The sequence below is a fragment of the Temnothorax nylanderi genome, unplaced genomic scaffold, assembly GCF_030848795.1.
Source record: "Temnothorax nylanderi isolate EJ_2023f unplaced genomic scaffold, tnyl_v1.0 TNYL_tig0044_pilon, whole genome shotgun sequence".
NCBI classification, from domain to species: Eukaryota; Metazoa; Arthropoda; class Insecta; order Hymenoptera; family Formicidae; genus Temnothorax; species Temnothorax nylanderi.
In genome coordinates, this window is record NW_027249106.1 from 426,691 (window position 1) to 452,319 (window position 25,629).

Consider the following 25,629-nt stretch of genomic DNA (forward strand, 5'->3'; position numbering starts at 1 on the left):
TGTTATCGCTCTGGGGCAGGAGTCCGGCAGCAAAACCGGATGTCCGCCCACGCAGGATGTGACGTCAGAGCTGCTGGCAAGCCAGCAAGTACCGTAAACCTGCCCGACTGCCTGCAACGCAAATATTTCCTCTTTATACGTCTGCTTCTTTTGCTCTCCTTTGCCCCCTGTACCGATTTGTTGTCCCCTTCTATATTCCATTCTCTATATTCGTTCTTTCGCCCTACGACTCGCATACGACTCAATATTTTCAAGTACATTTTGAATGAAATAAAATGTACACAAGAGTTTTAAAGTAATGTAATAGAGCTGATTTAATAATTGGTATTGTCTTTTTACTGAGAATAGTTGGTTAATTATATACGATTAACAACAGTTGGTTAATTATATATGATTTACACATGAATCTTTACGCACTTGTCACTTGTAGCGAGATGGAGTACGTTCGAAGAAAAGAAAGCACGTGTGTAACCCTGAAAGTTATCTTTAAAAGAGGTATTAATCCTTTTTGCTATGAACACACACTGAGAAAAAGGATTTGCTGTATTAGCAAATATTTGTCATTATAGTGACAACAAACATTTTGATTTGCTGCGGGTAGCGAACTTTTTGCTATTGCAACGAAAGGTTTGCTACCCGCAGCAAATCAAAATGTTTGTTGTCACTAATTTCTCTCAGTGTAAATATCAGATAATATAGAAGAATAGAAAAGTTTTTCTAAAAGCGGTCTCAAAATGCTCTGGTTTCTCCGGAATTTTCAATATACATATATTTAGACAGGGTTCGTCTTCGATTTGTCATAGGTATTACCGTGTCTAAAAAGCATAGGAATGATAATATAATGGACTGTCAAGTTAAAAAATATTTGAGCTTTCAACTAGTTTAGAAATCTACTTTTTCTTTTCTCTAGTGCATTTAGCATTAAATATCCACAAGCAAATATTTAAAGTTTACTTTACACAAAAGATTTTTCCGCGTGAGATGCAATTTTAATATATTAGATAAAATTAAGATAAAAAATTAGATTTTATTATTAAAGAGAATCTCTCTCTCTCTCTCTCTCTCTCTCTCTCTCTCTCTCTGTAATATATATTATACATATAGATACTACAATATCAAATGTGATTATCTTTGAAGCAATTAATTTTTTTGGTAGAAAGCATCAGTGGTAGAAATATTCCTTTGGCAATCCCGTTGATATCCGGGAACGCTCGCGGAGCCTAAGTGGCGTAAAATAATATCAGGCCGAGCCTAATAAGGGTCTCCCATTCTCAGTTGCGATCTTCGGATTTCGGGATTTCGAAAGTCCCCTCGGTCTAATACCCCATTATACGTGGTGGATGTGAATATACTAGGGCACCGCTCACGACCTACGACCTTCTGATGACTGATTTACTGCTTTCTTTTGACTCCGAAACCGATCCTTTCTGATCATCGTCTCGCCCTTCATCCCTTCTGTTCCTTCTTACACTCGTAGCGCGACCATTTCGTAAATGGAGTTACGCACGACTTATAAAATATCGACACGATGACCTTTCTCGAACTCCATAATTCCTATGCTCGCAGAGAATTCGTGAGATCGGGTTCAACGATTCTTCGTGTCACTTCTATCAAGATCTAGGAGTGGAAATTAGTAACTTTGGCGCGGCGCGGCGTATCCAGCATAAATATGTTTATCTTTGTTTCACAGTCTATAGAAATCTAGAAGCGGCAAGTACTCGAGATATTAATCGCGTGTTTCTGAAAGTCGCGATAACGCAGAATTGGTTGATAGGCCATTAGAAATGTAATAAACTCCCAAGCAAGCTGTTAAGTTTTCGTCGCTCTCATCGAACATGGTAGATAAACCATTAGCGACCAAGCTTGAGTACTTTGAAATGCGTCAGATTCTTACAGACGTCATGGAAATATTGCGTCTTGTGGAAAGGATACGTTAAGACTCGAAGCTTCTTTCATGTTGTTCATCAATTCAAAAACACTCACAAGAATGTTCTCCCCAAGAGGCTTTATCAAAGTGTCTGAAGAACCGATAACGGCAATCGGCAATTCCATTTATTTTTAGTAATTTCGTGACAATTAGAACGCTTTTTCAATTACAATTATAACTTAACGTTGACCAAACCGCAAGTGGTAATAAGCCGCGAACAATTAATTTTGAAATACACCCCGTTATCGTTAGAGACAACTTTTGCAAAAGTTAAATAAAACGCTTTATACACGTACGTTAAAAATTTCATAAATTTACATCAGCGAATTTCTTGGTGCATGAGCGTCGGACATGCGCGAAGTGTATAATATCTAGATACTGGAGGATAGTTTGTTGATAATCTTTTGAAGGGTCGTTTATGAAGTGGCGCTTAAATTGTGAGCGGCAATCTTACAGAGAAAAAAAGAAGGGGCCAAGAGATGCCGGTGTAAAGGAACGATAGATACTTAAACACCCCGTTGTGCGCGATTCGTGCCCTTCTCGCGTTACGCCACGCTGTCTGTGTTTCGTTGTTTCGCGGCTCGTAACGGCTGAAACTCATCAGCATCACGAGAGGGAGACAGAAGGAAACCTGTCGACAAATCTCTGACTGAAATGCCGCAGCGGATGTCCACATAAAAGGCCCGAATGCAAAGTTTTATATTTATAAGACTGTTACACTGTTACAGATATAAAAATTTATGATTATAGAAAAAGAGATTAAAGAGAAAGACTTTTACTACTATGAAAATTTTTGGAAAATTCAGAGTTACGCTAAAGTCCAGGGCAACTTATGTGAGAGCAACTTAATTATTTGAATCAATATCTTTATATATTATTATATTACATGTTTCTAATTATTTGAATCAACATTCCTATATATCGATATTTTTTATATTGAATAATTTTATACCCATAACATATACTGATTGTTTTCTTACGAATTATTAAACGAAAATGCTGAAATTACAGATTTTTTTTCATAAAATTCTTGTCTTTATTTACAAGGCGAAAGAAAGTAAATAGCGCGAGCACGACCGCGGCGCGCGAGGACAATTAGGGAAAAAATGTCTACCAGCCCATGAGGAAATGGCAAATATCCTGGCTCGTCTCGGCTGACACCCCGCTTCCGGTTTGGTTTATGGCACCTTCTTTCTCACCTGGTCGACATTGTTTCTTTCTTTAAGACGTCGCTAATAACTTTAACCGCTCTGCGTCTTTTCCGCACGCCGCGCCGCGCCGCTCTCAATATTTGCTTACCTTCCTTCGTCGAAATGTCCTGCACCGGATTGTACATACAAAGAGGACTCACCAGCCGTCTTTAGGGCCGTGTCTGGTTCGTGGTTCGTGGTTCGTGTCCCTGAACTATGGCCACATTAAAACGCACAAAATAATTCATTTTGGGGTATCTTGAGATGAGACATTACTTTAAGAAATAAATTACGTAACAGTTACATACTTAATCTTTTAAGTAATAGCGCGACTTTAAGCTCATGATATTATTTATTTATTAGTATTAATTATTTTATAGATGAAATAAAAAATTAGAAAAAATATACGCTGAATGCGTACATGAATGTGTGTAGGCCATGGTGTAGATAACGTTTTAACTGAGCGCTCAGCGCATGTACGTACCTACCCATAGTATTCAAAGAATTAATTTCTTATCAAGAGAAATAAGATAGCTATCTATATATATATAATTTTTTGGGAAAGATTGGTGCGATAAAATCTCTTTCTTGGAAATATAATATATTCATGATGAGAATTATAATAATTATAAATGTCTGCTTCAAGAAACCAAACAGCTTCTTTGTAGCAATGCGGGAACTCGCAAATAAATTCCAGTCATTCGTTATTGGTACTTAGACTAAATAGAGCGAGAAGTAGTCTATAAATCAACAGACTCGAGGTTGTTTATAATAAAGGCAAAGATAAAAGAGAGTAGAGTCTTCGAGATAAATAGCGGTTAGTGACCCTTTCACGACCCGCTCTCGCTCCCGCTCTCGCAACTGTTACATATATGATATATATGTCTTTCTCTTTCCTCATCTTGCGCGCAAGAAACTTTTCTCAAACTGAAACGAAACGATTTATCAGTCAATTGTTAATTTTGACTTGGCGAACGAATATCTGTCGATATTCCATATATACCAAAGCCTGATAGATATATTATATGAACCTCGTGTCAAAACACGTATCGGATGAGATAATCAGAATGAAGTTTCATATTCTCATGGGATACAGATAGTTTTATAACTTTGATCAAAAATCAATTTAGAAATCAATTGAGAGTGTGTGAGAAATAAAAGGATTATTTTCATGAAATCTGACTCCATTAAAATATTGTACGACTGTTATGGAATATTTCAATATTATGTATGTGATGAATCAAGAATTGCATGTTTAACTTTTAAAAGACATCTTTAAAAATATTGAAACTTTCTTCTCTCTATTGTAGTTGGAAATTAAACCGTATAAAATTAAGTACACTATTGAATACACTTATAAATTTGCAGTAAATATCTCTCCCTGCGCATTTCCTATGAAATCAGTTCTAGAAAAGTGCATCTTTTGTATTTAGTGTTTCTTTCAAAGTGCATGTAGGATTAAACTACGTCAACCAACTTTCTCATGAGAACGGTTAATCCTTTTGACATCAGAAAAAGTACAAATGGATTTCGGGGAAAAGAAAACGAGATGAACATGTCGAGTCTGTCGCAGTTCGCTGATGGTTCCCAGCCGATCTGTAGCTTTTTAGGGTTCTTCGTTTTATTACCCATTAACTTCGAAATGATGCGTGATTTAGCATTTTGAAAGAAAGTTGAAATTTTGATCATCTAGTCATTCTAGTCTTTTTCGCTTCTGATTAAGCTTCCTAATCTGTGTCGAGATAAGTAGATTATTAATAATTCACGATTCAGCTTTAATTAAAAATATGAAATTTATTAATACAATTTTATAATAAATTAACAAGTTGATAAACTAAAATATAAATGTGATATGTAAATCGTATTTAACATGAGGTTTTAATGCCAAGTTTTAGTAGCAAATAATCATAAAATTAGCGTGTTAATAAAATTTTAAAATAATATTAACAGGAATTTAAGTTAGTGACTATAATTTCATAATATAAATATTTTTTAAAAACTTACTTTGAAACTGTAGATAATATAATATAAAAAATGTATCTTTGCACTTTTTCGTTGATATATATATAGTATTCTAACCGAACTAATTATTTATCAAAAACTTATTCTTGCGGTATATAAACTGATCAATCAATCTAGCTTATCACGAGTGTGTTCCGTAGAAGATTTAATTAGGCAATCGTTTTATTCAGGATAACTGCATACCGCCTTTCAGTCGCAGGTGTGTTCAAGCTCATTAGCGCGAACCTGATGCTTCCTGCGTCAGATAGTTAATAGCTGACACGCGTGTATTCAGCAAGTTTATTAGCGAGATTATGCGTCTCGCGTTTTAACAACATATTTCGGATTATTAACAAATTTGTCGAACTCGTCGAAATTCGATTCTATGCGTAAAGTATAATTAATATGCAGTTTGACAATCTGCGTATTTATTTTTTTAGAAACGTTTATGCGATTATTTCTAGAGTTTATTTCCACAAGTTTATTTTTCTTTAAAGAATGTTTTCTCTTTTATTTCTTAAGCGCTTTGATAATATTATATTAAAATTGAATTATTGATGAAATTAAGGAATTAATTTCTACATAGATAAATTTTTAAAATTAAAAGAAGAACATTAAAAAAAGAAGCAATTTGATTTTTTGTTTACATTTTATTCAATTTTCCTTAAATCCACAACGATTAATCAAAGAAGAAAAGAAAGAGAGAAAGTTCAAAGGCCTCTGAGTTAGTATGATCGAGAATAGAATGCACTCATTTCATGTCTTCCTTTTTGTCGTACAATGCAGTCTTCGAAACTGCAGCGAAATTTCCATTGGCGCGATGTCTTTCTCGTCTTATTTCCTTCGTCATCGACGATCGTCTTCTTTGTTTGTGCGCAGAAACTGCGTGATAAAGCCACAGCTCATTGTTCGTCTGGCAGTTGCTAATTGGGTTAGTCCTATTTTCTTTTCATTTGTATGTCATGTCGCGAAATGTCACGAAAATATTGTGGAAATCAAACGTCGAGACGAACGTTAATCTGAGAGAATATGTTCTTTTATGCAATAGATAATCCTAATTTAATTATCTGATGATAACACAGGCCCACAAAAAAAGAAAAGTTGTTTGCGCCATGGACTAGACCATGGTATTCCCATGTATTTTCGCCTGCTGAAACTGAATATGACCTCAGTTTTGCCCCTACACGTCAGGATTTTGTTCTACAGTCAAAAACAAGATGTTTTGCCCACGAAACACCTTTTTTTTGGCTGTAGAAAAAAATCCTGACGTATAGGGGCAAAACTGAGGTCATATTCGGTTTCAGCAGGCGAAAATACATGGGAATACCATGGTCTAGTCCATGGCGCAGACAACTTTTCTTTTTTTGTGGGCCTGTGTAATTAATCGAATGCAGTTGCACATTTCTAAGTCTATGTGGAAGAAAAGGATAGATGTGCGAAAGTGAGAAATGTTCAAACTTGATAATCATTAGAAAAGTTTTGAATAAATTATTTCTTGTTATGTAATAATATTAATATTAATAGATATTAATTTATTTACAAAAAATCTTGTATTCTTAAATTTTATTATAAATGATAATGATAATAATAATTTTATAGGCTCTCATTGTAAAATGAATGATAATTTTGCTTTCTCTATATGTATTTGTTATGATAGAGAATATTATCGCATTTTTACCTACGAGAGGAATATAAATATAATGATAATGATAATCGATGCGGTAATGCTAAAATGCCTTAGATCGTTTCTTCTTTTCTTTCGCACTGTCTGCACGTGCAAGTGTGAGAAACATATATCGTGGTCGCGTGCCGTCTCGTATCACCTTATCAGCCTTATCACATTTTATCGGGTTGAGGTAGTAGTTTTGTATGGCTCCGCGTTAAGATACCGAGGTGTCGTTGTGATCACAAAACGTGAATGATTTATCACGATCTATTTGTGGTTTTGCATTTGCCAATCACCGTATTTATATGACATGTATATTGTAATAAACATCGATTCCTCTTCATTAAAGTTACGGAATTAACATATGCATTTTCTGTTTTATATAAAAATTAAATTACGCGCAATGTTTCTTTTTTAAAATAGATAAAATAAGAAATTTTGTTCAATTTATTTCGCTTCTTCTTACGCATTTTTTCTAATTACAATTTTTATTTGCATAATATTATACAGGGTAATAAGTTATTTCGTGTACAAATTGTCTCCGCCAATTATATCTCAGAAAGTATTGGCTTATTTGAAAAATGTTTCAGATAAAAGGAGGGGTTTAGAGGGGACCAATAAACGATCTTATTATAGATTTTGGGTCCCGGACCCAAATTTAGTTAATGCTTGATATATAACAAGTTTTACAATTCATTAACTGTAAAAAATTTAATAAACTAGATTTATCATTTTTTTTATCTTCAAATCGTTTAAATGTACTTGAAGTAGATACTCTATGAGCAAAAATTAACACAAAATTGTCAAGGATACGCGAAAACGTAACGTAAAGCAGATTAGCTCTATCTTGAGCCGCGGGATGAATGAGTTACGTATGATTATACAGCGATTGCATTATCTTCTATTTCTACTGCCAGCAGTTATCATAAGCGTGCGTACGGCGAGCGGAGTACACACCGCGATTGCGGGCTTTCTATCGCCTTTTAAGAGTCGCATAGTAGCCTAATCTGCAACAGCAGTCACAGTCGTCGGTGCAGCTTCAGCGGCAGACACTGTGACGACGCTCGACTCCGATGGCGAATATAGCAGCGTAAGCAGTTTCGAATATGACGATTTGTCTTTGATTCATTGCGAATAGAGTCATCAAAAGAGATAAAAAAATTATTGTGTTAAATAAAATTAACGTAATAATCTCGCTATCAAAAGTAATATTATACAGGATACTTAGCGGAGACTTAAATATATTTTTAATTTTTAATTTTATGAAAAATTGTTAATTTTTAATACGCATTAATCGTTTATAATATGTTGATCGCCGTGCGATGATACATACGTTTCTCTTTATCATTTTTTATACGTGCCAGTTTGGAATAAACGCAGGCGACTCAATCACTGTGTGAATCATTTTTTTTGCGCGCGCATATGAATGTTGATTCACAGATTATAAATTACAACTTTACGAACGACATGCCGAGAATATGTCACCCTGGTGGGCGATGTACTACGCGAGAAACACGATGTACACCTGGCCTTCTTCTTATCGGAAATAGGTAGAACGCACCCATACCTCAACGGCGCAACATCGTACCTATCCAACAACTATCTCACCTCACCTCACCTCACCTCATCTACCCACAATGCACCCCCTGTTCTTCCAATGTCTTTATTTTGTCTTGTTAAATTCTAATATAGATAAGGAAAGAAATTAACACAATTATGAAATATGTAAGAACAGTTTCTTTATTCTTATTTCTCTCGAGTCTTCTTGTTTTCTTCCTCTTCTTCTTTTTCTCCTTCGATTTTAAGATAAAACGTGAATACCTACGCTATATATTTCTATTATTACAATTTTTATCTTATCTAAATAATTTTTTTATTTAAATTTATTGTGCGTATTATAAACTATATTACGGTTAAATATTTCGTCAGACAGAGATAGAAGGAGGAGGAGAGTAAAAAGAAAAAAAGATGAGGGCTCGAAAGATAGAGATAAAGGGGCTATTCAATCTCTGAAAATCTCGTCATAAACCGCATCGATATATATACGCACCATGTTCGTTCGTATTGCGGATAACAGAGACTGTTTTTGTGGGGGTCTGGAAGATAAGAGCAACCTCTGGCCTCGATGTACAAAACCTCTTCCGCTCGTCCAGTGACTCTGAAACTCACTCTCGGCTACCGTTCAGGAAAGTGGTACCATCAATTCTCGCGTATATCTCCAGGGATAATAAACGCTTAACTCTCGTGCTGAAATAATTTCAATCATTATATTACGCGCACCTTGCATATCACTGCAATCAACAGTCTGAAGAAATACAGGTTTATTAAAAACAAACGTATAAGTATGATAGAGCAATAATTAATATTACGCAGAACGATAAGCAAATCTTATGAAATATTAATATAGGGAATGTCTCTTTTTATGATATCTAGAAATTAAAAAACTTATAGAAAGACATACGCACAAAAAAAGATGAAATATATCAATTATGAAACTTTATAGGTAAGGGATATTGGTTTGACATAAGGAAACGATATTTGATTAAGACTTTGAGTGCCAAGCTGATTTCGACTGATTGAACTTAATAAATCTAATATTTTATTTTGCCTTCCTTAATGTCTTAATAAAATTTATATTATTTTTTTATGTCTTAAATATTTAATAAAATTACCTTTAATCGGGTAAATAAAACCGTCACTCACAAATGGATGACAGCTTTTGCGGAAATTTACGCGTTAGATATGGGTGACATGACACTCAAAGCGTTAATATAATATCAACCATTATAAAATTAATCGACCATTTGTTTTACTATTGCAACAATGAAGAAGGTCCTCTTCACTGCAACCGCACATGTCCGTCGCGTATATTTTCTTCATTGAATGATTAATCGGGGTCGCAGCTCTGCATCTCTTCGTTATAGATAATACGATGGGGGCGGCTAATTCCTTTCCGTTGTTCTTTAAAGTCTTTTATTTAAAGTTTTTATAAACAATGCGTTTTATAAAAGCCAAATTTAAAATTTAATTTTTAAATTTTAATTTTAAAAAATTTATTAAAGAATTAAAAAGGAATTAAGTACCTACAATTCGCATAATCGCACGTTATTTTTTGATGTCGAAAGAGTAATCTTTGACGAGCAGTATTATCGGTAACGCGTCAGACTACCCCGTACAAACGTACATTTTATTTACATTATTTCAGAGGTTGGTCAAAGCGAACTGTACTTGGACCTTTTGTGCAAAAATATGTTTTTTAATAGAATTCGCCGAGCGGCAGCGACAGATAATCCAATGAGCCTGACCTTTCCAATTTGATTAGGTAATGTCAATAAGGTCAGTTGAATGTTAAACGGTCGATATACCGCCTTCAGGGGTGATATTAAGTAGCGGTAGCTTGAATGAAGTCGCTATTGAATTTTGTGCATTCTTTGAACGAAAGATACTTTATCATTCAGATTCATATAAAGGTAAAGTACAATTTTCAAGAGTATATATATATATATATATATATATATATGTATATCAATATATATGTAAATTAATTAATGTATACAAAAATTGTTAACATTTCACATAATATTAAAAGCATGTCAAAGAGAGCGAGTAAAAAGGTGGTAGATGATTACGATAACTTTCGAAGCCGCAATTTAATTGTTTTTAATTTCTATTCTACTTTTTGGACGAAAAAATAATAAACCTCAAATAAAGTAAAGTTGTGGGAATTTTCATATTGCGCCGAATACTTGATGATTCACACAACAATTTAGCTTGGACAATTTTAAACGAATGCGCGCTCTCTCTCTCTCTCTCTCTCTCTCTCTCTCTCTCTCTCTCAATATAGAAATAAATATTAGTCATATGCACGATGATATCTGAACTTTGTCGGATGAGCAAAGTCACGAGCTAGGATCAGATCGGTTTTACGGGGCGCACGTGACATTCCTGAGGTTTTCCCTCATGTGCCGCACGTTCATGCGGCCGATTACTCAGCGGCCGCATGGACAATCGAGTTACACATCAAATCGTCACGATCGACCCATATTACATCGTTCGAGGTCAGACAATGGTCTGTTAAGAGCGCGAAAGTGTACGTTCAGTATGCCGCATTTCGTTTCAATTATTTGAAATATAGAATTTCCGAGAATCGACATATTAAGAGATTTAAATAAATAAATAAAATTGAGAAGGCTAGGATTACTACATATGTGCTCGTTAGTCCTAACATGATACGCGTGAACTCCTCGATAATTAAAAATAATATTTTTATCGTCCCAAGAGAGAGAGAACAGCTCGTGAAATCATTCTTTTCGTTTCTTTACTCTTATTAGCTTCGTTTCTCTTTCCCCCTCTATTACTCTCTCCTTCTCGTTTCTTTGTATATGCATGCAGTGTCCATCTGTACGTGAGTGCGTGAGTGCGTGTGCCACCACTAACGACGCGTAGATAAGAGCACGTGGTTATTTTTGTAACGCACCGGCTAGCAACAGTTTCTTGATGTCATCACGCAGTGTGTCCTATGCCTCTGTCGAATCTCGATCGATTTCAACATTCTTGCGGTTTTTATTGCGCGGTTATGCGATCGCGGTTACTCGATTGTAAAGTAAAACGGGCATGTAACCGAAACAATTCATCCATTTCAGCTGGTCAGTTAAACCAAAAACTTTTTGTTTTACATACATGTTGTATAAATTTATAATTAATATTTTATAAACACACAGTATTAGCTCGAGATTCTAATTTCAATTCAAGAGTTTCCGACTAATTTAATAAATAAGAATAGATTTTTTTTTCAGGAAAAATATTGAAGCAGATTGTTTTCCTCAATTTTGCAACATTTAATATTATTATTTCTTTTAGGACAATTTAGGAAAAGAACCATGGTAATAAATTACATATGAGACCATAATTATTATGCGCTGAAAAACAAAAGAGAATAGAAAAACATTTCTTTTGGAGCGGATATCGAAATGTTGGGTGCTAATGAACACGTTTTCTTTAAACATATACCGTTTGTCGTTTTTTACGACATTGCCTTTCACACATGAAGAAGTATGCTACGAAAACGTGTACGCGAATCAGGGAATTGTTTAGTTATTTTCTAGCTTTCTATCGTGTTTTCTACAGGGAAAAAGGAATAATTTCGATCGGAATCCACACACACACACACACACACACACACACACACACACACACACACACACACACACACACACACACACACACACACACACACACACACACACACACACGCGCGCGCGCGCGCGCGCGCGCACGCATACACACACACATTCCTACAGTTTCATAATACGTACCCAGTCTACATTTCGGAACCTTGTGACATATGATTATGCAACTTGTTACCATCGATCATACTTATTTTCGCTGTTTAAAAAATAACCAATTTATACTTAAAAAGATAAAACAAAGTATCAATGATATCATCTTCACGGCATATCTTTTAATAGAAATGTCCTGCAAGAATTTACAGCAATTAAATGTAAAATATTAATATCCTGTACTCTTGATAGTTTAACCACATAATTTACTTTCATAGAATTTTGTGTTGTAAATTATAATAACATAATTTGAAAAATTATTAATTTTTCATTAGTTTTTATAATATAAACTTAAGATAAAAAATAGTACTAGATTTATTGTTGACAGCTTCGATGTCGTTTATCTCCGTTTATGCGCTCTCCAAAAGTACATAGCTACGGTGTACGTGCGCATAGCTAAGATTGTTCATTTTAATTTAGATTTAAATATATTCATAATCTATCAAGTGAGATATCCAATGATTTGATTTGACGATTATACAGTCTTGATCGGATATGTCGGGGCTACGGAACCAGCGTCGCAGTCCACCAGGGAGGCAATCATCAAGCAGGAGGAAGAGGGGAAAGCAGTGGCGACGACGGCGATAAAGAGCGAGGACGTCATCGGGCACGAAGTCGGCCAGCAGGAGCAGCAGCAACAGCAGCAACAGCAGCAACAGCTGGCATTTGTGACGACCGGGGAGGCTGGAGAGGAGGACAGCGGTGTGGGCGTGCTAGAGGCGGGACAGCCGGAAATGGAAAATGGCGCCATGGTTGAGCCAACCGGTGCCGAAGCAGTCGCTATTGCGGTCGCCGCCGTCGCCGCTGCTGCCGATGATCATGCCAACGAAGATCCTAACACCACTTATACCCTTCATGAGCTCGACTATCAACCCACACACATAATCCATGAGAGGTCAGTGAATCAGGACAAATATCCTGATCAAGTATCGGCAAATATTCTGTATAAAACACTGATAGAACAACGTAATTTAATCGCGGAATTTTGCACCCCTTTATAATTGCGTTTCGGAACAGAACTATCTCACTACAGTTTGCGTGGAGTTTGAAAAATTTCCTTTCCTTTATATTTCTAAATTTATTCTAGAATGATGTTTATTATTATATACGATTCTATCCAATAATATTAAAGCAATATTAAAAATGTTTAGGACAAATTTTTTAGTATTATAAGGATTGTCATTAACAAATTCTTTAATTGCGCGAGCACCTAAAAAAATTACCATTGTAAATGTATCGAAAGATCAAAATTATTAATCGCCGAATTCCACCACATGTTAGTTAATAAAAAAAGTCTTTTTATTTTCTTGTAACCCTCAAAGTTTTGGGGGCGGTGATATGAGGGAGGAGGAGGAGCAGCAGCAGCAGCAACAGGTTTCACAGCCGCCCCACCAACCGCACCACCAACAGCAGCATGACGCACACCACCATCGTCAACAGCAGCAGCAGCCGCTGCCGCCACCGCCGCCGCAACACCATCACCAACAGGCGCAACAGTATGTTCAGCTTGGGGCGAGAGAGGTCCCGGTTCCCGAGGGAGGGGATAACCGGCACCCGACGGAGGTTTCCATCACGCCGGAGGGACGCCGCGCCAGCAGTCACATGCCTCACTCCACGATGCATCGTTACGGTACCGAGACGCTCTCACCAACCACGACGGACCACCATCACCATCAACAACAGCATCATCATCATCATCATCATTTATCCGAGGTGCATCAACATACCGCTCTATCTTCTGCTCATCGTCATCTAGAGGATCCGCAGCAACATCACCAAGAAACTGACGAGGACGTGGATCGAGGGGTGAGCGGCATTGCAGCTGCCATGAGAGGTGCACGGGGTGATTATTTAGGTGTACTCTTCCCGAATCTCACTGCGTCAAGCACTACGTCCAGCAATGGTGGCAGTAATCATCATCATCATCATCATACGTCGCACCACCTGGAGGACGTGTTGTCCGAGGAGCCTTATTTGCAACATCAGATCCGCACTGGCGGCGGTTCTCCATCGGTGAGGACCGTCGGCGGCTCCCCGACCTCTAGTCATAGTCCGCACGACGATCAGGGTCTTTCGTCGCCACATCACCAAGGCCAGGAGAGTTATAGTCCCACTGAACAGGGCAGATTGCAATCTTTTACGCATCTTACGGCTATGCAACCACCGTCGGTGCAAACCAATCACGGATTGCAGGAAGCCGAGCGCGTGTCCGATCAGCTGTACATTGACTCGATCTACACGCATCATGCCGCCGGCACCCCCCATCATCATCAGGACCAACACGATCAAGGCCCCTCCGCGCCGCATTCGCCCAGCGGCCCACTCTCCAGGTTAGTGACGATCGTTATCGTTATCGTTATCGTTATCGTTGCGTGACGCAACGGACGAATGTGCCAGGTGTGAACGGAATTAACTTTAAAATCGTTTGATTCCCGTTATTGGCGAAACAATATTTTTTTCTCGTTTCTTCGTCTATAGAAAAAAATCATCCTCTGTTAAGGTAAAATTAAAGGTAAAATTATTTATTTTAGTGCCGAAAATAGAATAAATCAATAAATAAACTAATATTGAACGCGAAATATTTTCGACGTATCTTTTGAAGCGACGTATAGATGTGCTATTGGCATTTTATTGTTAGAAGACCATTTACAAAAAAATCAATAGCGATGTAATATTAAATTGTATTGTTAGGTATGCGTAGCATCGTTCGTTGACATCGTTACAATGTGCCTTTTTTTATGCGAGATCTGTGGTTATCTCATATAGAAAATTATTTCGTTCCAAGTTCGTCATTTACCGGGAACTTATTCAGCCGTCTCTGAGATATGAGATATAGTACGCCGCGATCTCTCATACGTCGATACATATGTCATTCTTCTGTGCAGAATAATAATATAATGAGTAATTTTGCGTTTTAACGTTAATTTTTATACGTAAATAGAATTTAAATTATATTTGCTTCACAGTTAGATAAATGAGAATGATCTCGGTGCTTTTATGCTGGAGGCTTTAAAATCGTGATTTGTTCTAAAAGGAATAGGTCAATTGAACACACATGAATTGTGAACTAGCTAGTTTATCATGCTCGATGTGTTTTACGTCAACGATATAAAAGATTTTTATCTTGAAAAATAATTTTTATCGGAAGTGCGGTACGATCAAACGCACTATCCTGCAAGACGTATACTCAGATTATTGCATCCATGCAAACGTACAGTCCTTTCCTGCGCGCAAAAATATTTACTCGCGAGCTTTAAGAGCTATTCCGCTTCACGCAGGTCTGTGTGCGTAGGCGATACTTAATATACAGCCCGAAACAAAGCGCAACCGTCGGAAGACTGCCCGTCCCTATGCTAACAACCATATGAAAGCGTGGATTGTCCCCACCTCACTGCCATGTTTGTTGATTTTCCTCGGGCACGAGCCCTTAAATTTAGGTACTCGAGATCCTAAGGTGATCGCGTCTCTCTGTCACGATCCTCTCGATACAGTTTGTTCCTTCAGTCTTTGATCGTCAATTAGTTGTTTCACAATTTTAACAGTTTTTCTTTTTTTTCTTCTACATTCTATTACATTCGTCGACAGACATTTTTTTAACTTTTTTTTTTTAAAGGAACACTAATCTTTTTATGATAATAATTAATACATAGGTTAAATTATAAGACGCCGCGCGGTATCTCAAGTAACAAGAAATGCTGAGATTGATGATGGTTGAATTAAATAACGAATGGGGGATAATTTTACTCGGATTTCATACGACTTTTGCCCTTCGCGCTTTTCTCTTCATGTCCGATACTTGCTAATGATAAGGGTTCGTTCACCGATCGAAATGATCCGCAGATCGCATTGTTTGCCACCCTCCGATTCTAGGAAGGGAACGAGACAGATTGCTCGCATCGCGAGACTTGCGTCAAAGGCGTCAAGCGTCATATCCATGGTTCTATATTGATTCATTTGATCGGCGCGCACAATAACTGTTGAATTTATCTTTATTACGTGACAATAAATGGGAATGCATAAAGGAAGAATCGCACCTTTGGCAAATATGAATTCACGGTAAATACGAATTCAATAAGAATTTACAAAACAAAAAATTATTTTTGAAAAGGATATTAATAAATAAAATGAATAAATAAATCAATTTTCTCAATATGTCAGCTACAACTACATATACTGCAACTTCATTTATTTTACCCGTAATTTTATCCATCAATATAGCTAGTCTTATCTGATGCGTCGGATCTGCATCCGATAAGATTTTATTGACCGATGAATGCGATTGACTGATAGATTCCCATTGACTGTTACCCCGCAATTCCACGAAAAGAGAACAGTCGGATGATTACGCTCACTTTCATCGTGGCGGATGTAATCGAGAAGAAATGTAGAATGAGAGAGAGGGGGGAGGGAGGGAGAGAGGGGGAGAGAGAGAGAGAGAGAGAGAGAGAGAGAGAGAGAGAGAGAGAGAGAGAGAGAGAGAGAGAGAGAGAGAGAGAGAGAGAGAGAGAGAGAAAAGGAGAGGGAGAAGGAAAAAGAAAGATGAAGTATTTCTTAACTCACGCACTGTACACGTGCATGGGCCGCGACCTTTCAAATTTGATAGCAAAAGTTCGAGTACAAATTGTGATCCGTTTTTCGTTATTTCTTTTTGTTGTTTGCTACTTTTTGGCCGATCTGAGAGATTGCGCCAATGCAAAGAAATTGTTCGTTCTCTTATGCAATGATCACGTAAATTTATTTAAATCTTACATTCTGCAAATTAAAATTATTCGTTATTAATAGGGTGTTGATTTTACTGATATCAGATAACACTAATCTTCGTTGTCATAATTGTCTATCATTGTCTAATAATCCTAATGTATCTTATAGTATGACAGCACCAGCAACAATCTTATAATTTAAGATGAAATAGAGGATTAGTTACAGTAGTTACACTATGACACGAATTAATTAATATTATAGTGAAATAAATCTCAATAATATATGATAAGTAACATAAAAAACTACATACAGTTATAATGAAAAAATAATTAAAATTTCCTTTTTCTCTTTCTCTTTTTTTCTGAGAGCTAGTTATGAGAATATTTTATTAACTATGCTACACGCATAGTTTGAGTAATTTAAAAATCTATGAAAAATAAAGTTACGATACGAAGAAAGAAACTCGAGAATTAATAAATCGCGATCGTTAATAGTGGTGCAAAGTTTGTGAATCATTTGAGAGAGTTTACAGTTCATGAATACACATACACACACGTCGACACTACCTTTCTACGAATCATATAGAACGAAACCCTTCGTACCAGACAAACTCGTATCGTTTAACCTTTCTACTTTTTTGTTATGAATTCTCGGTGTACTTATTGTTATACCAATGCCATCCGTATATTTCTTTCAAATTTTTAAATTGTAATATTACAACTTTTTATTTTTTTGAAACACTTAATAGTTATCATGAAATTAGAAATTTCAATGAGTGTTAAATATTTTACGTAATCTCATAATTGTTACAATTTCTTATGTAAAATATTTATATACATATTGTATCGATTCCAAGGTATCACGAGGTATATGCAATACGCGTGCAATACGCAGCTGTCTCTACACCTAAAGATGATTTCAACATTTGTTTTTCTTTACTACGAACATTAGTCTTTCGATGTGAGCATGCCGGCGGAAGTGGCACGTGGTAGATTTTACTTTACAGTACTTTACACGAAGCACTCCGACAAGCATCAATTTGTCATTCGACAATTACTTTCATTTTGTATCATGATGTTTTTATTCCAAAACTCTAAATATCCGACTGTGAATTGCTCAATATAATTAATATTCTATTATTCAAATCGCAATTACGCAGCTAATCCGGAGCTTAATATTTCAAAAATCAAATCTATTTAAATTAAAAAATTTGTTAATTGTGCGTGTGTGTGTGAGAACTGTCAGATAAAAGAAAAAAAAAACGTCGCGTCGCTTCGTCTATGCCGTGGCGTCGCGACGGCAGTCGAGACAGGACGAAGACGAAAGCGAGTATTCGCCACGAGACGTAATCGGTGGAGAACGTCAAACAGTGGGGCGTCTTGAGTAGTCGATAACGATGGTGGGGATCTCTCGTGACGAACTCCGTCAGAAAAGGCAAAGTTGGGGTACACAGCGAAATGTGATCGCGCCGGTGATATCTCGGTAGGAGGGGAAAACACGTAGAAAATAACAAGTGGGGATAATTGTCCGTCACCGCAGGAGGGTCTCTTCGAGTGGGGAAGGAATTGCAGAAGGGGAAATCCTGACCACCTTCGAGGTCCTCCAACTCCATTCGGCTTGACGTTTCGTGCACTCTGTTAGATTATATTGCGCTCAGTTCTTGTCTGCCCGGTGACAGATACGGGACGCTCTCTGGCTCCTTTTTTTTTCCGGCACCGCTTTTTTTCTTTGCCTCCTCTACTCCGTACGACATAACGAAGACGAGCATCAACGAAGGAAGAGGAAAAGATATCGAAGCGTATCAGTCTGTTACGCCCGCTAAGATGAAGTGAGTCTTTTTCTAATGAAAAATTTATCTTATGAAAGTGTGTTACGTTATTGTTTGTCGGTTCGTCTCATGCTCGATATTTCCATATCTTCTCCAATGACGCTTCGTGTGTGCTGTTTATTTTTACCGTGACGTGTAATTAGCTAAATTCTATACGATAAAAATTATACATATATGTTACGCAGGTTTTAGATAAAATTTGGAGATTATATAGAAATTATATGGGAAATTAATATTATAATAAATATAAAAATATATAACTGCTATGTACTACGAATATTGTGTATAATAAATAATGACATTTACGTAATATATGCGTTGCATAAAACGGATCCATATACGGAAGTCGATACCAAATTTTGAAATTGTTTCGCTAAATCGATGGCGTGTGTGACGAAGCTAAATTTCAAAACAGCTGAGACGGGATTAAATGAAAACATTTTTTATATTTAATTTTAAATTGCTTATTATAAACAATTACTTGAAATTATTGTTCTATTATATCTGGCAATTATACATAATTATTTATTTATTAGCATCTCATTAATAACACATATTTGTCTTTTATTTACTTAATATAGTTGAAATACTTAATATTATGACTTATAATATAATATAATATTACATGTAGAAGTAAGTATTTGAATAGAAACTATTAACTTTAAAAGAAACGTGGGCTTATATTTCAAATTATTATTTTAACCATTTCAATTATTTTTAATTACAACGTTGTTCCCTTTTTTTATCGTATTGCAATGTGTTATTTATTTTGTCTATAATCGCAAATGAATTGATACATTTGAATACACTCTCTGCAGATATTTGAACATATAAGATCTTAAATGTAGAGAGAACTTTATATAATTCTCTCAATTTTTTTTATCGATATTCATATTTAACCCTTTATATTTACACTTTATAATTGTTAATTTATTTGACAATATGATATTTAAATCACAATTAGAAGAGACCCATCGCCGTTTATTAAAGAAATATTCTTTATCTTAATGTATATATTTTTAATATATACATATATCTCCCACATTGGTCTCGCACGCGCATTCGCGTTTCTTTTTAAAAATATAGTTCTCTACGTGCGTGTGTCGCATCTGTAAATATTAAATTCATACACTAACGCGATTTAGTTTTGCGCTCTGTCAACCCTGACTGTATAAAAAGATCAGCGGTGATATCTTAAACAATCTCAATGCGGCTAAGCAAATAAGAAATGGTACCCTTCTTATCTTTCGTCATACGAGATATCTACCGTGTTACAGGATTCTTGAAACAGCAACAGACTTTTCGTTATGTTAAAATATTTTCTATAATCGTAATTTCCTATAATTCTGTTAACGCGCTTCTCCTATAACGACAAGAGAGCTAGACAAGAAAAATAAGAAAATTAATTTTAAATTCTGATATTGAGACACCTGCATTAATATTTAAATTAAATTTTAGGAAAACTACACAATTTTATTCTTTAATTCAAATGGACGAAATTTTATTGCAAGACTCACATCGTGATGCTATTAAAGAAGATGAAAAAAATGTGGAAGAATTTTTCATTCAATATCGTTCAGCTATTTTGAAATCCAATTTTCGTCATATACTGTCAATTGTCGAAAAGAATTCTAGAACTTGATATCGATTTCTATATCGATATCTGTCCTATGCAAATATACATGCATTTTTTGCCTTTGGGTAACGCATATATGTAGATATAAATACTTATGTACTTGATCAGTAGGCTTATCGTTCTCATCTTTACGTTTACCCCACCTTCTTGCGCGAGCCATCGTGAGAAGCGTCTTATCAGCTCGGTGGATTCAGATAGTCCTACGGCAGCAGGGCTATAACCCCGTCGACATTAAACTCGCTATATTGGATTTCGCGAAATTCGCACTCCTCGTCAACCGTGAGGAACCCTCGTCTTTCTCCAGTAGCAAATAGTATGCGTATTATATCTGTAGTTTATCTTATGTTTATTAAATAAACTTGTTGAATTTCTCACGAAAAACGATCGAGAAAAATTGAAATTAATCTCACAAAAACTTATCATCAACTTTAATGTTTCATATTTCCTGTTTCCATTAAGTAAACATATTACATTATCAACTTATGTTATAGCATTCGCATTTATTATTTATTTAATATGAGAATTCTCATATCTCTGGCCAATTTCATTGATCTTACAGATTATCTAAATAATCTCTTCATGGTTATTATACTTGTGTCTTGTGGAAGGAAGAGTTTGAGATAGAGATTACTAGAGGCGGCGGCGGTAATAATTAAAAGTGCGGCGGAGATTCTTAGAAGAAACCCGAGATCTGCTATTAAGCTCCCCATGCAACTGTTACGCATGCATAGAATATGCACGCACACATACATTCGCACGCTGACCATAAAATCGCCCTCGATTCCTGTTAATATGACGTTACGTCATTGAGCATTAGTCCCTCATTCGTGTTTGTCAAGAGCAAACTATAGAGGCCACAAGAAATATTCTCTGCCCATAGGATAAACAAATAAAAATTTATTGCATTTTTTATTTATCTCTTTTGTTTATTTCTTTTAACGTCTAGGATTTTATTTTATATTATGTTAAATAGTGCTCCGAATAATAATAATAATACGCATAATCAAGATTTTATTACCATAAATTTTATTTTTTTCTATTCTGAAAACATATTTTCTAGTGAGTCTAGAATTGTAATTTTATTTATTTAGGATTTTATCAATATTTGTTGACCATCGGACGCATTGTGTATTTTTTTTTTTTTCACTATTTCTGTAACCTCTCCTAGTTTGTCGAAGGAAGGTTCCTTCCGCCTCACCACCATCGGTCGTTTACATTGCGAAACGCATTAGCGAGACGGATCGTGCGCATCGTTGCACCGGGCGTGCAATTGCATGCAGCGCGTGCCCATTTAATACCGTTTCCTTTACGTATTAATGGTTTACAAAGTACCCGATTGCACCTGGTACACAACCATCCAGGATACGCGTAACCAGTTTCACAGAGAACGGTCTCTCGCTCCTGATGCACTCGTATTGCATTGGACGTTCCATCGCACTTAGCTGGTGCACTTAAGACGTATCCTCGTGCCCGTTGAGCTCGTGTCAGACGTACGACACATCCTAAGACAATCGAAACCGTTAGACGCGACTCTCATTCACCGGTATTTACATTGCCGATGTAAAATGCACGCGGGTTTATCGCGCGTGCAACTCCTACCTGCGATCGAAAATGCATATAAGCTAGGATAAATTATATTTTCTAGATTCTTTGATATATATAGTGATATAGTCAATTTGAAACTTGAAACTTTTGTTAAGGAATTTTTTATTGCGGAATACTCTAAAAGATATTCGCCGTACTGCTTTAAAAAATCTAGGTTCTATTCACATAAAATACTTTTTTATCTCTCTTCCGTCATTTTACAATTTATTCGGAAATTAATTCCATCTTCTTTTACATCATTGAAAATATTTTTGTTTCGATTGTCGTCGATACCAGCCCGTCCTTTCGTGTCATAACCTACCTTAACGTTATGTAAATATAAATCGTCTAAGCAGATTTCTTGAAAGGTCAGACCACGTCGGGTGTCGGGTTCACCGTTAGCCTGCAAATTTCATATTCGTCACAAACCTACTGGCGATCAAGAGTAATATGCTGGATATGCATTTTTACACGCGAGTCGCAGTTTTCATTTAGCCACTCACGTGCTAATAACGTGCATGCCGTGCACGTGTGATATAAAATACTAAATTCCAGAAAAATTTAAGCTAATATTAAGAATTAAATTAATTCTATCACACACAAGCATCGCTTGTACTTCCTAGATATATTTATTTCTAATATCCATAAAATTTGCTTTTTTTTTCGTTTAAAATTTTAAGTTTAAGTCGTTGATGTACATTTAAACCATAACTCTATATTACTAAATCTTGTCAATCCATGTCATATTTAATTAAAATTTTTCGCATATATCTTCATTCTCTTTATATCTCTGATTTAACATTTAGCATGTCACAGATCTCTCTTTTCGTGTTTAATTTTCGATGAAATTGTACGCGCTTATCGATGTTTCTTTGTCGATCGGCGGTGAGTTGGATACCACGTGAGAAGCATCTCGGCAATCTTCGACATCGCGAGAGCGATCGCAAAGGTGTCTCTGGACACGTACCGGTATGTAGAAACGTGCCCAGGCCACCGCGCGACTGCTCAAGGTCGCATCCGTATTGACATCATCGCGAGCGTACAGCGGTGCTTTCGTTTGTTTTACGCCGGCCGCTTCTTTACCTTGTTTGGGACACGTTAATGCGCTCGAAGATAAAGTGCACGTGCGCGCGATGCGCGCGTGGCATGCGGAGTATACCGACGCGACAATGGCAAGATGACTTTTCCTGCATAATTATATATGTAATAAAAAATAAAAGACTATCATACATAAGAACCTGCTAAGATTTATCATACAGTCCAAGTGGATTAATCTAAATTAGAATGAATAACGATTATTTAAATATGTAATTGCTATATAATTAAAAACTAAAATAAATAAAATTAATTTCTTTGAATACATAAATGAAAAAATGTATCAATATATAAATCTAATTGCTACAGTCTTCGCTAATATATTAAGAAGACATTACTGACATTTCATTCGTACACGTCATCACTTTGACTTGACTTTGACCGTGTAACTGGAATTTCCAAAACTTCTCGGAAAATATCATCCAGGGAATTTATCGGCATTCCCCGCCGAAGATAAGGTGTCGCTTTGAAAAATGCGTTTAAGTGGAGACACATAATTCGCTCGTGCCATGCGCCTGAAAGCTCGTTATGTTATTCCGTTCAGGTTCAGGTAGAATCCTGCTGCGTTTTCAAGTGGCCGCTGAGCCGAAACCAGGTATAAACAACTCGTAATGGTAATGGCGATGGTAATGGAGTAGCCATGTCGTTCCGGACTTTCGTATGATGAGGGTCATCCGTAGCAGGAGACGCAAAGGGAGACACCGAAAGGGTGCCCTTCCGTTCCTCGGGTACGGGCACGCGCCCGCGCCCGCGCCCGCATTATATGAGTCAAACCACGGTTTCCGCTCTCCCGCGACGGTTACTTTCCGGTGTTTCCGACACGGAACAGCGATTTTTTTCAATGATAATAATACAGTGATACTGTTATCTAGTTACAGACATATGTTTGGGGGGAAATCAGTTGCAGAAGTAAGAAAATCTTACATTTATATATATGCTTCTCATTATTGGATAGTAATTGAATATTTTTCGTGTAAGTTACTTATTTTTCACCCTTTTTTATTTAGCATTTCTCTCTCTTTTTTCAATATTAAATCAAAGTTAAGTAAAAAAAATTTCGACAGAGGTTTAGGTTTATAAGCTTGTGACTGACGTAGGTGTATGCAATCTAGCGCCACGCATATGTACATAGTGATATGTACAAGTGACCTGCAATAAAAATAAGAGCAATTCTCTAGGGCATTCGGATCGAACGATCAATTCGAACGATCGATTCGCGAGGTACACGCCGCGCCGCCTCGCGATCTACAAATCCCATGGGTAGGGGCGTATTTATTCGCGAAACGTAATCTGCGCACGAAATATGAGGCACACGAGCCACAATTGACACTGTCTATTTAATTTTTTCATTGCTGTTGACGCCTAATTAAGTTTGGTCATCCTACGCTATTAGCGCTTAATATTATATATAAGCTTAATTTTAATATTAAGCGTTCAATTAACGTTGCTTACTATGGGCTGTTGTAGCTGTGGATAGTGTAGACGCATACAGCTGTTCGGCACTTACTTCGTCAACGATTGCTTAGCAACTAAATATTATTCATGCTTCATATTTTGTATTTAATATTTATATTACAAAATTAAATAAAAAGTAAGAATCGAATAAAATATTTTCTTTATTAAAATAGTAAAGTAAAATAATTCAGTGTTTCACTTCTATGCATTCTCTACAAAATATACGCTGGTAAGAAATCGTTATGACCATTAATAGCGTCGGTCGTCGCTGAGCGTCTACCGCCTGCAGTGCGCGTTTTACGCTGAAATTTCCTGCAGCGAAAGGGTTAATAATTAAATGTATATTCAGTTTCTCTCTTAAATTTTGAAAACAACTCGATTATCTTTAAATATAATTACCAGAACTTAACATAAACGTCGTAGTGCAAGGAAACAGCGATGCCGAAAAGAAAGACGCAGCTTTGTCACAATCCCAACTATTACTAATTAATATTTCGCTATTAATACCGTATTAATATCATATATAGAATATATGGGACATGAAAATTTACAAGATATTATAATCAGCCTTTTCAGGTAAAAAGACGGTGCTGTAGATGCGCCAAGTGAGTGCATATGCTTTTGTTTTTGCGTGCGATGCTTCTAAACGAACTTTTTTTTTACTCTATTGATATTGCCACAGAAACGACGCATTTCGGATTAATCGAATAATATGGAGCATCATCTGCGTTCTACATAAAATGCTTTGCTATTACAGTTCATCATTGTATCGACCGATGAGTGGCGTGAGCGCGATGGGTACCGCGGCTGGAACCGGAGGAACCTATAGCCTCCCTTACATGACGAGCAGTCCCACGGAACTGGCATCGTCACCTCAACTTTGGAACGCTCAGGGTAGGTATCAGCCATGTCAAGATAATTGATCCGATAATGTTTAAGGCTCATGTCGGTTCATCTGGGTCTCAAGTCTCTGACGTATTAGATGGATGGAAGAAATTCCAATTTCTTAAGAAAGATTCATTAAATGTAACAAAATTTTTATTCTATGCCCGCGTTACAACTCTGTTAATTTAATATCTTTCTCTCTACGTATACAGGCAATATTTAATAATATTTTATTAAAAATTATTCACACAATAGAATAGTTACATATAAAATATTATCAATGATTAGTTATCACTAACAAGGAAAGCCTCCCAGGTTCCAC

General features: G+C 36.3%; 1 protein-coding gene across 3 annotated transcripts in view; it reads left to right on the plus strand.

Moving 5' to 3' along the window:
* The window catches only part of LOC139771767 (uncharacterized), a 56,647-nt gene that overhangs the window by 17,880 nt on the left and 13,138 nt on the right, over window positions 1-25,629 (plus strand). For all 3 annotated transcript variants that reach the window (XM_071704793.1, XM_071704791.1, XM_071704792.1), the window contains 3 exons: window positions 12,607-13,018; window positions 13,446-14,453; window positions 25,180-25,316. In XM_071704793.1, the coding sequence (XP_071560894.1) occupies window positions 12,607-13,018; window positions 13,446-14,453; window positions 25,180-25,316 (1,557 nt within the window). The remainder of the gene's footprint in view (window positions 1-12,606; window positions 13,019-13,445; window positions 14,454-25,179; window positions 25,317-25,629) is intronic.